Raw genomic sequence first — 14,210 nt, forward strand, 5'->3', positions numbered from 1 at the left:
AGCCACAGGTCAGGGCAGAGGAGGTGTGCTCTGGGCCGGTGACACATCCATCAGGTCAGTGCAATTTTGCCCCAGACTTACGTAAATGTAACCCAAACACTCGGGTAGCTCAAGGCTGCTGTGGGCCACAGTCTATAGCTTTCATTTCAAATAGCACGCTTTTATTAAAAAAAAATTTTTTTTTTATAGATTGCATGTGGCATGCAGGATCTTTGTTCCCTGACCAGGGATAGAACCCATGCCCCCTGCAGTGGAAGTGCGGAGTCTTAACCCCTGGACTGCCAGGGAAGTCCCTCAAATAGCATGCTTTTATATACAAAGAAGTTTACAGAATTCCAGGAAAACCAACAACCTCAGTGGAAAGAGTAACTCAGAAAAGGTACCCTGGGCAGTTTCAATTGCATTTAATATATAAAATATCTATTGAAACCACTGGGCTTAAGCTGTCAAATGTAGAACTCGACGGCTTGGCCTCTGACTTGGGAATTTCCTGAAGACAGTGGCTCTTGTGGTGACAGCAGGAGTCTAGGCGTGCTACATGGAGTCCGGCATTGGAGAGCTGATCACCCCGCAGCCCTGTGCCCTCTGCTCACAGCACCAGCGCACCCTCCACTGCAGCTGGTGGTTTACACAGGCTCCCTTCTTAGCCAGTCAGGAATCCCTGCTCTATTTATCTATGTTCCCCTGTATTGAAGGAAAATAGTCTTAATAGTCCAGTCAAGAGTGTTACACTCTGACAAAATAGAAATTCCAGTGTCATTTAGAAATGTATGGAGTCACACCTGGAGAGTCATACCAGTTACGGCTGCAGAATGACACATGGGTGCACGACCCTGGTCTGATGTCACTGTCTGATGTCACTGTCCCCTAGCAGAGCAAACCCATGACTTTCCCTTTGCAATTTCCCCCTGAACCTCTGGTGAGTGCTTTTCTTAAACTTCTGTGTTGACAAATTGGAGAGCAGCTAACAACTTCCTCAGATTCTGAGCAATTCTTTCCTTGCGATATCAGCCCTGGGTCTGCTTTTTAATATTGTATGCTAATGAAGCAACACAGGGAGTTCATCAGGCATTTCCGGAACACTTACTATGTGCCATGCTCAGACCAGCGTACTTGGGAAATTACAGGGATGGGTAAGGCGTGGTCTGTCTTCTAGGAGAGCAAAGAGTAGAGGAGATAAGATTTAAAGAGGAAAATACAAGGCAAGATGAGTTTCCCTAGAGACATCCAGGGTGGTTCAAAGATAGGAGAGTGGTGTCTAGACAGGGAAGTTGGGATGAGGGGAGCAGGAAAGGAGAAGAGCCTCCTGGAATAGTATACGTGTAGTAGAAGAAACATGAACTTTGCATCAGACAGACGTGGGTTCAGAGCCGGCTGTCTCTTCGTAACACGGTGATCTTTTGCAAGTTACTTAGCCTGTCTGAGCCTCAGCATCCTTATCTCTGGGGTGAATGGTTGTTAGGAGGTGTAGTGGGTTGAATGGTGCCCCTCCCCAAAAGATATGTCCACATTCTCACCCCCGGGACCTGTGAATGTGATCTTATTTGGAAAAAGGGTCTTTGCAGATATACTTAAGGATATCAAGATGAGAGCACCTTAGATTACATAGATGGGCTCTCATGACAAGTGTCTTTTTAAGAAATACAGAGGGGAGACACAGAGGGAGAAGGGGAGACAGTGTGAATACGGAGGCAGAGATTGGAGCGATGCAGCCACGGCCAAGGGAATCTGGAGCCCACAGAAGCTGGAAGAGGCAGGAAGCTCTCTCTCTCTCTCAGAGCCATTGGAGTAGCTTGGCCCTGTCGCCATCTTGATTTCGGACTGCTACAGAGCTTTGAGAGAATACATCTCTGATGTATTAAGCCACCCAGTTGGTGATAGTTTGTTACTGCATCCCCAGGAAACTCTACAGGAGGATTGAGTGTAAGAATGCATGTGAAGCATGTAGCAGAGTGCCTGGCACCAAAGGCCAAGGGAAGGACAATTAGCAGAGAGAAGGAATGGGCGGAGCGGGAGTGCCTTTTGGAAGGTGAAACTGCGTGAGTGAGCGTAGGAGGTGTCTGGGGAGCGAGGCCAGTGGGCGATGAGTGGCGTGCATGGTGGGGTCGGGTGCCGGTGCCCATGGGGGCCCAGGAGGAAGTTAAGACTGGTCATGAGGCCGGAGAAGGAGGAAGGTCCACAGAAAGAGAGGTGGTGGGGTCTCCGGAGGCCATTGGCTGCCAGACCCACAGGTCACGCCAACAGGCCCTGGAAGTTGCTGGGTTGCTGAACTTTAACGAAGTCCTGCGGGAGGACTTCCCTGGCGGTCCAGTGGTTAAGACTTCGCCTTCCAGTGCAGGGGGTGTGGGTTTGATCCTTGGTCGGGGAGCTAAGATCCCACGTGCCTTGTGGCCAAAAAACCAAAATATAAAAACGGAAGCAAGATTTCAAATAGCTCAAACGAATTCAATAAAGACTTTAAAGATGGTCCACGTCAAAAAAATCCTAAAAAATAAATAAATAAAAGAAGTCATGTGGGCTTGGGAAGGGGGAAGCAGAGAGAGGGGTGCACTAAAGATTTGAGATCAGTGTTTTCTGAGCCCTCCATAACCCCCCTGGATTCTCGTGTCACCCTGACTGTAAAGAAGGTTAGATTTAATTTGATTTAAAGAAATTAAAAGGATTTGACATGTCTTTTGCAAATGCAAGTTTGTGGGCTAAGATTCACATTCTCCACAACGGATTTGAAGATGAATGTTTAAAACTTTTGTAGTGTTTTTGGAAGGCTACCCAAGAAACTGGAGACGGTATTGCCTCTGAGAAGGGAACTAGGAGGCTGGTAGGATGACCAACTGTCCCAGTTTGCTGAGAACTGTCCCAGTTTTAGTAATGAAAATCCCATGTCCCCAAAAGTCCCTCAGTTCAGGGCAGACTGGGACACTTGGTCACCCACTAGGGAGGAGGGGAGATTTGATTTTTCACTGTTTCCTCTCAAACATTTTGTGTTTGTACTTTTACTTTGTACCCATGATACCTAACACCCCTCGCCCCCAGAGCATCAAACAATCCCCCAAACCCCTGTAACATAAAAAAAACCCACCATAAGTAAAAATTAAAGGTAAATGAAGAACTGAGAAAAACATTCACGTATTAACGTGAGGAAACAAAAATATTATTCCTAATCTCTAAGGAGCTTTTACAAATCAATAGGAAAATAGAAACATCTCCATTGAAAATGAGCTAAAGACACTAGCCAGGGGATTTCCTTGGTGGTGCATTGGTTAAGAATTCATCTGACAATGCAGGGGACACAGGTTCGAGCCCTGGTCCGGGAAGATCCCACATGCCACGGAGCAGCTAAGCCTGTGCTCTAGAGCCCTCGAGCCACAACTACTGACCCTGTGTACCACAACTACTGAAGCCCACACGCCTAGATCCTGTGCTCCACAACAAGAGAAGCCTGTGCTCTGCAACGAAGAGTAGCCCCCGCTCGTGGTAACTAGAGAAAGCCCGCGGGCAGCAACGAAGACCCAACGCAGCCAAATAAATAAATAAACTAGCCAGAAATTCACAAAAGAAGAAATACACATGGACAATATTAGAAAACATCCCCCCAATATTTAAAGGGATGAATATTAAAAAATAATCTCATACCAGTTTTTGCCAGTTAAATTACTAAATAATAAAAAAATAACTGTCTTAGTCAGCTTAGGCTGCTGTAACAAAATACCATAGAGTGGATGGCTTAAACAACAGACACTTACTTCTCACAGTTCTGGAGGCTAGAAGTCCAAGAACAAGGTGCTTGCAGATTTGGTTCTTGGTGAGGGCCCTGGCTTGCATACGGCTGTGTTCTCCCTGTGTCCTCATATGGTAGAGAGAGAAAACGCTAGTGTCACTTCTGTTCTTATAAGGGCACTAATCCCTCCATGAGGGCCCCACACTTACAATCTCATCTAACCCTAAATACCTCCAAAAGGCCTCATCTCCTTATGCCATCACATTGGGGGTTAAGACTTCAAAATGTGAATTTTGGGGGACATAAACATTCAGTCCATAACTAATAAAATGCCATGGAAGGGTAAATTGATATAGTTCTTGGCAGGATGTATATAAGTCTTAACAATTTTTGTGACTTTTAACCCAGTGATTTTTTTTCACATCTAGGAGTTTGTTTTAAGGCAATAGGCCGTGTATGTGAAGATGGGTGTGCAAGGATGCTGGTCCCTCTGCTATTTGTGAGAACAAAGCCAACACGCCAAGGTCACTGGCATCAGGGCTTTATCTTGTAAGTGAAAATTTCAACTGTCCAGAAAACTAGAGAGGATAATATAAAGATATCCATGTTCCAGCCATCTTTTTATAAAACTTTATTTTTTTATTGAAGTGTAGTTGCATTACAATGTTGTGTTAATTACTGCTGTATAGCGAAGTGATTCAGTTATACATATATAGATATTCTTTTTCATATTCTTTTCCATTATGGTTTATCACAGGATATTGAATATAGTTCCCTGTGCTATACAGTAGGACCTTGTTTATCCATCCTATATACCCGTTGGCGTCTGCTAATCCCAAACTCCCTATGCAACCCTCTCCCACCCCCCTCCCCCTTGGCAACCACCAGTCTTTTCTCTATGTCCCTGATTCTGTTTCAGTTTCATAGATAGGTTCATTTGTGTCCTATTTTAGATTCTACATATAAGTGATATCATACAGCATTTGTCTCTTTCTGACTTACTTCACTTAGTATGATAATCTCTGTTTGCACCCATGTTGCTGCAAATGGCATTATTTCATTCTTTTTTATGGCTGAGTAGTATTCCATTGTATATATGTACCACATCTTTATTCATTCATCCGTTGATGGACATTTAGGTTGTTTCCATGTTTTGGCATGTTCCAGCCTTCTTAATGTGTTTCCATATTTGTCTCATATTTTTGGAATTATTAAGTAAATAAAACATATACAGAGAGATATAGCCCCTCATGTACCACTCTCTGGATCCCGTCTTCTCTCTTCCTCCCTAAAGGTGACCACTACCCTGAATTTAGTGGTTATCCACCATACACGTTGACTTTTCCTGCAATTAAACATATTTATAAACAGTACTGTACTGTTTTATTTTACATGGTCTTTATTTAGCTTTACATAAATACTATTGTGCTGTAGAGAGTCTCTGACACTTGCTTTTATTTTCTGCTCAACATTATTTTGGGGATTTATCCATGTTGGTAGATGTAGCCTTGATTATTTTTGACTGCTGTTTGGTATTTCATAGGATGAATGTATCACCATTTATTTATTTATACTGTTGAAGTATATTTAGTTGTTTACATGCTTGTGAACTACATTCACTGCTGCAGTGAACATTCTGTGCAAGTTGCTTTGTGCACGTAGGTGAAAGTTTCGCCAAGTGATATGCCCAGGAGTGCATGTACTGGGCCATGGGAAGAGCATCTTTAAATGTCTTAGCTATTTCCAGATTTTCCTCCAAAGTGATATACCACTTGTCCTAACAACAGCAAATAGTTCCAATAGCCCCACATCCTGGCCAATGTGATGGGAAGATAGCTATGTGGTTTTATCTTGGATTTCCCTAGTGACCAGTGGGGTTGAATGATTTTTCATATGTTTACTAGCCAAATGGTTTTTTTTCTTTTCTGTGAGTTGCCTTTCTATGTCGCTTATCTATTGTTACTGGGTAGTTTGTCCATACCTTAATCTTTTTAAAAAAATTAAGATATAGTTTAAAAAAATAAAAAGAAAGGAAATTCCTTGTCAGTCCAGTGGTTAGGACTCAGCACTCTTACTGCCGTGGCCTGGGTTCAATCCCTGGTGGACAAACTAAGATCCCACAAGCTGCATGGCACAGCCCCCCCAAAAAAAAAGGTGTAACAGACATGTAACATTATATTGGTTTCAGGTATACATATAATGATTTGATATTTGTAAATATTGTGAAATGATCACCTCAATTAGTCTAAGTAACACGTTAACATCTATCACCACACATAGTTACAGTAACAACTTTTTTTCTTGTGATGAGAACTTTTAAGATCCACTCTCTCAGCAACTTTCCAATACTGAATACCGTATTATTAACTGTAATCGCCATGCTGTATAATACATCCCATGACTTACCTATTTTATAACTGGAAGTTTGTATTTTTGACCCCCTTCACCCATTTTGCCCACCCCTTAGCCCCTGCCTCTGACAACCACCAATCTGTTCTCTGTTTCTATGACCTTGGTTTCTTGTTTTGTTATTGTTCATTTTTTTAGATTTCATGTATAAGTGAGATCATTCACGTATATAAGTGACATCATTCACGTATAAGTGAGTTTTTGTTTTAGAGTTCACGTATAAGTGAGATCATTCACGTATAAGTGAGTTTTTGTTTTAGATTTCACATATAAGTGAGATCATGTATTTGTATTTCTCTGGCTTATTTCACTTAGCATAATGCCCTCAAGTTTCATCCACATTGTTGCAAATGGCAAGATTTCCATCTCTTTACGGCTGAATAATAATATTCCATTGTATATATACCACATTTTCTATATCCATTCCTCTATCAATGGATATATCAGTTGTTTCCCTATCTTGGCTACTGTGAATGATGCTGTAATGTACATGAGGGTGCAGACATTTCTTTGAAATAGTGATTTAATTTCTTTCAGATATATACAGGGAAGTGGGATTACTAGATCATATGGTAGTTCTATTTAAATTTTTTTGAGGAATCTCCATATTGTTTTCCATAGTGGCTCCTTATCTTTTTGATAATAGCCATTGTCCATTTTTATTGATGATTTAAAATTTGAAACTGTCTGAACTATTCTTAATCTTTTGCTTTCCACAAGGATTTTTTAATCAGCTTGTCTAATTTCATGAAAAACCCTGTTACATTTTGATTGGAATTGCATTTAATTTATACACTAATTTGGAGATAATTGGTATCTTTCCAATCCTGTGATTTCAGTACGTATGAACACAGTGTATCTCCCTCTTGGGTCTTCTGTTATGTCTTGCAATAAAATTTATGATATTCTGCATAATGGTTGTGTGCAGATTTTATTGTATGTATTCTTAAGAATTATTTATTTATTCTTAAGAATAATTTATTTTTATTATATTCTTATTGTATTTATTTTTTGTTGTTTTACTAATAGTGTCACTTTAAATATTACATTTTGTAATTATATAGGACCGTAATAGATTTTAAAGGTTAATCTTATTTTAGCAAACTGCTGAACTCTAATAAAATTCTCTTATGTAGAATTCTCTGGAATTTTTTCTACGTAGACAGTCATATCTTTAAATAATAACTATCTTGCACTTTTTTCTTTCCTTTTGCTGCGCCACACGGAATGCAGGATCTTAGTTCCCTGACCAGGGATCAAACCTGTGCCCTTTGCGTTGGAAACACAGAGCCTTAACCACTGGACCACCAGGGAAATCCCTCTTGCTGTTTCTTTTTGAAGCCATATACCTTATATTTCCTTTTCTTTTCTTTTTTCTTTTTTTTTCTGTACTGACCTGGACATCTGATCCGATGTTGACTAGCAGTGATGATATTGGGCATTTTTGTCTTGTTCTGATTTTTAAAGGGAAAGTGGCTTATATTTTTGCCATAACTGTGAGGTTTGCGCTATTACTCAGGTCAAGGACACGCCCTTCTTTCTGTGGGTTGCAGAGATGTTTCTGTGTGCTTGTTTTCCATAAGTGGACGTTGTTGATTTTTACCCAAAGCTTTTTCCACCTTGCCTTATAATGCAATAATTGTTTTCTTTATACATTTCGAGCTGATATTATGAAGTGCACATAATTATAGCTTCCTGGTACATTTCTCTTTTTATCTTCTTTGTATCCCCTTTGTCTGTAATAATGACTTTTTTTCTTACGGTCTGTTTTTTCTGATAGTATAATCAGCTGTCTCTTGGTTATCATTTGACTTTTCTGTTTTTTTTTCCTTGAAGTACTGTGTCTTTATGTTTTAGGCCTAGCTCTTAAACATTGCTAGATGTGTGTCATCCAACCTGATAATGTTTCTTTTTACTGTTGACTATCATTGTTTGCATTTTTGCTATCTTATTTTATACTATTTGTCGTGCTGTTTCTTTGTTTTCTCCTGGGTGAGTCTAGATTTCTTTGCTTCCAGCTCCCCACCCTCCACCCCTCAATGGTTTGGAAAACATACATTCAATTCTATTCTTTTAGCATCCTCTCTTAAAATTTGACTGTGCATTCTAGCCACCACAAAGTCTACAGTTACCACCTCTTTCTTTCTTCTGAGCAATACAAGGACCTTACTACACTTCCACTCTCATCACCCCCTCCCCCTGCCATCCTAGGTGCTATTGCTGTCTGATATTTTGGTTCCATCTTATTTTTTAACTCTCCAGTTTATCCTTATTATTGTTATTGTTTTGTGTAAATCACTGCCTGCTCCTCTATACCCCCATATTTACCAATTTCTTTCTTTATCTTTTCCTCTGGCATTTTCTTTGTGGGTTTAATTTTCTTCTTCCTGAAGTATCTTCTTGAGTAGTTCTTTCAGAAAGGACTGTTAATAATAAACACACTGCCTGTTTTCTGAAAAAATGTTTCTACTTTCCCCAATCTCTGAATGATAATTTAACTACCTAGTTAACCCCCTCACACATCCCCCTGACCTTAACCTTCATGTGCTTCTTCTAGACTGCCAGGGTCTGAACCTCTGTGCTCAAGGCCCAGAGTATTGAGGAGTTAATGAGCCCAGGAGCAGCCCTCAACAGTTAAGGACCAGTGTAGGGTATTTTAGAAATACTTCTGCTTTCTTGACCCAGGAGTGGGATAATTCTGTGGCATGTGTCTTAACCTTTCTCCTAGACTTTCCTCATGGATGAAGCTCAGCTGACCATGTGGTAGCTGGCTTAATAAACACCTTTTATTGGCTGTCCTCCCTTCCCCATATCATATCTCCACTTGCCTGCCAGTGTTTCCTGCTTTCCCAAATAAATTATCTGCACTAAAATCCTCAGGGCCTGCTTTGGGGTTGGGGGAGGGAGTGCCATTCAAGCTAAGGTAGCGTGGATGGGAATCTACATTGAAGGACATATTCTCAGTACTTCTTTTTGGATCTTCTCCTTCTATCGTTTTTTATCTCCTTATAATTTCCTAAACTCCATCTTCCAGCACATTTTTCTTCCAAGATGTCTGGTGTTTGTACTGGAATTTTAAAAATTAATTTACTATATATTTTCACTTCTATAAGTTCTTTTTAAAAAATTTTTTTATTGGATTATAGTTGTCTAAAAGTTCTTTTTCAAGTCTTCCTCTTCTTTTCTAGCGATGTTTTATTCTTTTGTTTTCAATTCCTGCTCTTTAGTCTATGATTTCTTTCTTTCTTTCTTTCTATTCTTTCTGTGTTGGGTCTTCGTTGCTGTGCACGGGCATTCTCTAGTTGCAACGAGTGGGGGCTACCCTTTGTTGTGGTGTGCAGGCTTCTCCTTGCCTTGGCTTCTTTTATTGTGGAGCACGGACTCTAGAGTGCATGCTCGGTAGTTGTGGCGCATGGGCTGAGTTCCTCCTTGGCATGTGGGATCTTCCTGGACTAGGGCTTGAACCCGTGTCCCCTGCATTGGCAGGCGGTTTCTTAACCACTGTGCCACTAGGGAAGTCCCTAAACACCTGTTTTTAATTTTCCTGAGTATATACCTAGGAATGGAATTGCTGGGTAATATGGTATTATATGTTTAACTTATTGAAGAACCACCAGACTATTTTCCACAAGAATTGCACCATTTCACATTCTCACCAACAATGTACGAGGTGAGGGATTCAAGTTTTCCACAATCTCTCCAACACTTTTCACTTCTTACTATATCCATCCTAATGAAGTGTGAAGTGGTATCTCGTGGTTTTGATTCACATGTCCCTGATAACTAATGATGCTGAGCATCTTTTCATGTATTTTTTGGCCCTTGTGTATATCTTCTTTGGAGAAATGTCAATTCAAGTCTTTTGTCCATTCTATTTGGGTCATTTGTCTTTTTTTAATTTATTTATTTTATTTATTTATTTTTGGCTACATTGGTTCTTTGTTGCTGTGCGTGGGCTTTCTCTAGTTGCAGCAAGCAGGGACTACTATTCATCGCAGTGCGCAGGCTTCTCACTGCGGTGGCTTCTCATGTTGTGGAGCACGGGCTCTAGGCATGTGGGCTTCAGTAGTTGTGGCTCACGGGCTCTAGAGCGTAGGCTCAGTAGTTGTGGTGCACAGGCTTAGTTGCTCCACGACACGTGGGATCTTCCCAGACCAGGGCTTGAACCCATGTCTCCTGCATTGGCAGGCAGATTCTTAACCACTGCGCCATCAGGGAAGCCCTAGCTGTGCTTTTAAAGAACATTTGTTGGGACTTCCTGGTGGTCCAGTGTCTAAGACTCCATGCTCCCAGTGCAGGGGGCCCGGGTTTGATCCCTGGTCAGGGAACTAGATCCCACATGCTGCAACTAAGAGGCACATGCTGCAACTAAAAGAGCCCATGTGCTGCAACTAAAGATCCTGGGTGCCACAACTAAGACCCAGTGCAGCCAAATAAATAAATATTAAAAAAAGGAAAAGAACATTTGTTATATTTAACACAGCATTTCGAGATGTTTTGTAGTGGGTGGATTTTCAGGTTATCTAGTAAAAAGAAAAGTTGGAAATGGAAATCCTTAAGTGGCCTTTCTGCTATATCATGCTAATTCTGCCTCTTCTGCCACTTCTTTCTTGGGAACATCTTCCTCTCCTGGGGCAGTAAAGGGAGTGGTGGGTGTGAGGGGTGTGCATGGGGTGGGGGAGGTTGGGGACAAAAGGTTTCCCAGACTCTTAGGGCAGGTGACATGACATGAGAAGCAGCAGTGTGGGCTTCCTCACTGAGATGTATCTTAGGCTGCCTGTCACAGAGCCTGGGGTCCCGGCATGAGAGTCCCCATCCTCCTCTGTTTTATTGGCTACCTCTTTTAGCAAGAATTAGTTTAGCAGTTGATTGAGAATTAGGCTCCAGGGAATTAGAGGTTGGGAAGAAAGATTGGTGTGTGTGGTGTGTATGTTTGTGGTGTATGTGTATGTGATGTGTGGTGTGTGTATGGTGTGTGTGTGGTTCATGTGGTGGTGGTGTGTATGTGCGTATGTTGTGTGTGTGGTGTGTATGTGTGTGTGTTGTGTATGTGGTGTGGTTGTGTGTGTGTGTGTGTGTGTGTGTGTGTGTGTGTGTGTGTGTGTGTAAGGTCAGGGAGGAGTGAGGGCAGCAGAGGTGGTTGGAAGTGTCTTCGGGAAGAGTTCTAGCATCTGACGGTCCAGCCATCATTTCAGAAAGGCCTGGAGTAGTGACCAGGCCCCTCATCTTTAACTTGTCCATTCTCTGGGCCAGGACCCACACTGACAGTTCCCATCAGGGCTGGAACCGGATCACTCACACCTAGCGGGACAGGATGCATCAGCTCTCTCCTTCCTCTAAACACGGCTGCTAAATTGGCTCAGGCTGAGGTGTTTTTCCAAACTTCCCTGGAGTCTGGCCCTGGAAACCGGTTCCAAAAGTTCAGTTGCTCCAGTCTGGATTCTTCCCTGGCCTGCACTGGCCTGCCCCGGACAGCCAGCCTTCCTGGTCCTGCCGTCTGTGGGGCACTGTCTGAGGGGGGACCCGCGCCTGTGTAGGGGCGCCAGGAGGGCCAGGCAGCTCATTAGGGCAGCTGCTAGGAAGCCTCCCACCAAAGCGTTCAAAGCCTTATCGCCTTGGAGGTGTTTCTAATACCGTTTCCGTTCATTGTTTCCTCTCGGTCATTAGGAGGACGCCTGTCCCCTGTGGTGGCAGCTCACAGCTATTGTGGTGGGAAAGCGGGGGCTGACGGACGTCACAGCTTGGGCTTTATCTCCCCTCGGCCCAGGGTGTCCACAGCACGGGGGTCACTGACCAGCAAGACAGTCCCAAGCCACAGAAGGTCCTGGAGAGCATGGCCTAGGTCTGGTGGCACCACTGCGGAGGCTGAGTTTCCCGAAGGACCTTGGGGTCACCCACAGTCCCCATTTGCAGGGGAAGGTATGGTCTTTGGGGAAGAGGGCTGGCTCATAGTGGGAGGAAGATGCAGGACTGATCCTCACCGCTGGGGAGCTGGGGTTCTCCATCCCTGGACTAGCTTGGAGGGTGATTCACAGCCAGGGACCCTCTAACGCTACCTTCTCCACTTGCCTCTGGAGGTCCTGGGGCTGCTTACGCTACTGCCTGGGCTTTACTGCTTGTAATACTTGACCAGATGGGACAGGAATGAGCTCTGCCCTCACCTCTGGGTACCTTCTGGAAGCAGCCTGATGTACCTGTGTGTTGGGCACCTGCTCCAAGACCAAGCCTTGGCCATATCAGACATTAGAGTGTTCCTTCCACAGATACATCATGGATGGGGTTTTCCTCTCCCTTGTTTGGCTGGATGGGGCAGTGGGCGGTAAAGGAGCTCCCCACCCCCAGGGAATCTCAGGTGACAGACTCTGCACTTAATTTTGCTGCTTTTCCAGAGGAGGGAGCTGTGGCTGGGGCCCTAAGGCACTCGGAGTATGCTGTGCCAGCCAGGGTCAGTTGTCCTTTTCTGGGGCGGCCACACCACAGGGAAACTTGCCCACCACCCAGGCTTGCTGGACTCCTGTCTATTTATCAGATCAATTCAGCAAATGTTGCCTGAACACCTCCTGGGTGCTGGGCACTGTGCTAGGTGCTGGGGTGGGGATGAGAGAGGAGTTGGTGTACATTGTGGGTGATTGCCCAGAAAGCCTGGTTCCTGAGTGTTCTCAAAGCCTGGTGCCCATGGTAGGAGCAGAAGCAAGACAGTTCCTACTCCCCAGTTTGCTGCCGAGCATGAAAGGATGAAGAGGAGGAGGGAATGAGGTGCCCCCGGCTCTGAGCGGCCGCAGGAGCTCAGGGGATGACACCTGGGAGCGGGTGGAGGCCAAGGCAGGGCTTTCCTCTCTGTGAGCAGCAGGGACCACTGTTCGGGGAAGGATGCCCGGGGTCCTGGATCACAGTGATTGTTACTCTTGGGCCTGGCCACAGGCTATTTTGGGGACCAGCTGTCCATGTTTAAGGGGCAAATGAGAGTGATTCTCTTCTCTTGCTTGAAAAAAATTCTCCCTACTTCATGCATGGCCAGGAGCACGTAGCAGCCACCTGTGTGGCCAGTGATCGCGAGCTCAACTCTCCTGCTTCTCCTCAGATGATCCCTGCCAGGCTCACGAGGTTGCTGCTTGCTCTGGCCCTCACCTTGCCAGGTAGGTACAAAGGTGCTGCTGCCACTCTTCACTCCTGCCTCAGGGCCATTGGGAACCACCCCCTGCCAGGGATCTGCAGGTATGTCTGGAGCCCACCTGTGTGCCCAGCCCCACGTTCGGCTCATGCTGGGGCTGCCGGAGTCACTGGCTCCCTGGTTAATTCCTCTTATGAAGGTTCTGCAGAGCCCACTGCCCTGGACTTGTGTTTCTCAAGGACCAGGTGCCTGTCAATGTCTTCTCCAATTGGGGAACTAAGAAGCACCAGGGCCACACAGAACAGTCCTGTATGCTGGGGATGGAGGATGGAGAAGAAGGAATCCAAGACTTGGGGAGATTATTAGCTTTAGAATGGATTGTGGAGCTCATCTAGTTGTACAGGTGTATATCTGATAGTAGCGATGCAGAGACTGAGGGTCAGAGAGGAAAAATGACTGCTCCAAAGTCACATAGAACCCAAATCAGAGGCCAGCTCTCCTTCACTGTACAACACTGCCCTCCTTCCCGCACTGAGATGCTGAGTCTGTGAAAGGCAGGGGGGACCCTTTTCTGATCTTAGTCTCCATTTAGATGACTAGGCCAGCAGCATCCAGCCTACTGCTCACAGGTTAGTCTGGGGCAAAATGTACATTCATCATACCCTCTGCATCTTCCTACTAGGTGTGTTCTGTGCCAGGGGATCCAGAAAACTTAGAGATTGACAGCTGTGGTTTCCACCTGCCAACACACACACACACATACACACACAGTGTGAGAGTGGCAGGAGATAGCATATGACCCTGCAGGAGTCAATACTTCACAGATCCTATGTGTCACGCACACAGGTTGATCTGTTCAGAATTCAATATATTCAAGATACACCAGTAGATTAATGTAGAAGGATGCTCAGTACAATCTACGTACATATCAGAAAACTGGGAAATGCTAGAACCTATACCAAATACACTTAG

The 14,210-nt window shown here is 44.1% G+C and overlaps 1 protein-coding gene across 1 annotated transcript in view; it reads left to right on the forward strand.

The window, feature by feature from the left end:
* The first annotated feature begins 11,816 nt into the window (after nt 1–11,816).
* VWF (von Willebrand factor) overlaps nt 11,817–14,210 on the forward strand; it is a 133,454-nt gene continuing 131,060 nt past the window's right edge. The window contains exons 1-2 of the mRNA XM_065888271.1: nt 11,817–12,046; nt 13,209–13,263. Of these exons, the coding sequence (XP_065744343.1) occupies nt 13,209–13,263 (55 nt within the window). The 5' untranslated portion in view covers nt 11,817–12,046. The remainder of the gene's footprint in view (nt 12,047–13,208; nt 13,264–14,210) is intronic.

The sequence above is a fragment of the Phocoena phocoena genome, chromosome 11 (assembly GCF_963924675.1).
Source record: "Phocoena phocoena chromosome 11, mPhoPho1.1, whole genome shotgun sequence".
Lineage (NCBI taxonomy): Eukaryota > Metazoa > Chordata > Mammalia > Artiodactyla > Phocoenidae > Phocoena > Phocoena phocoena.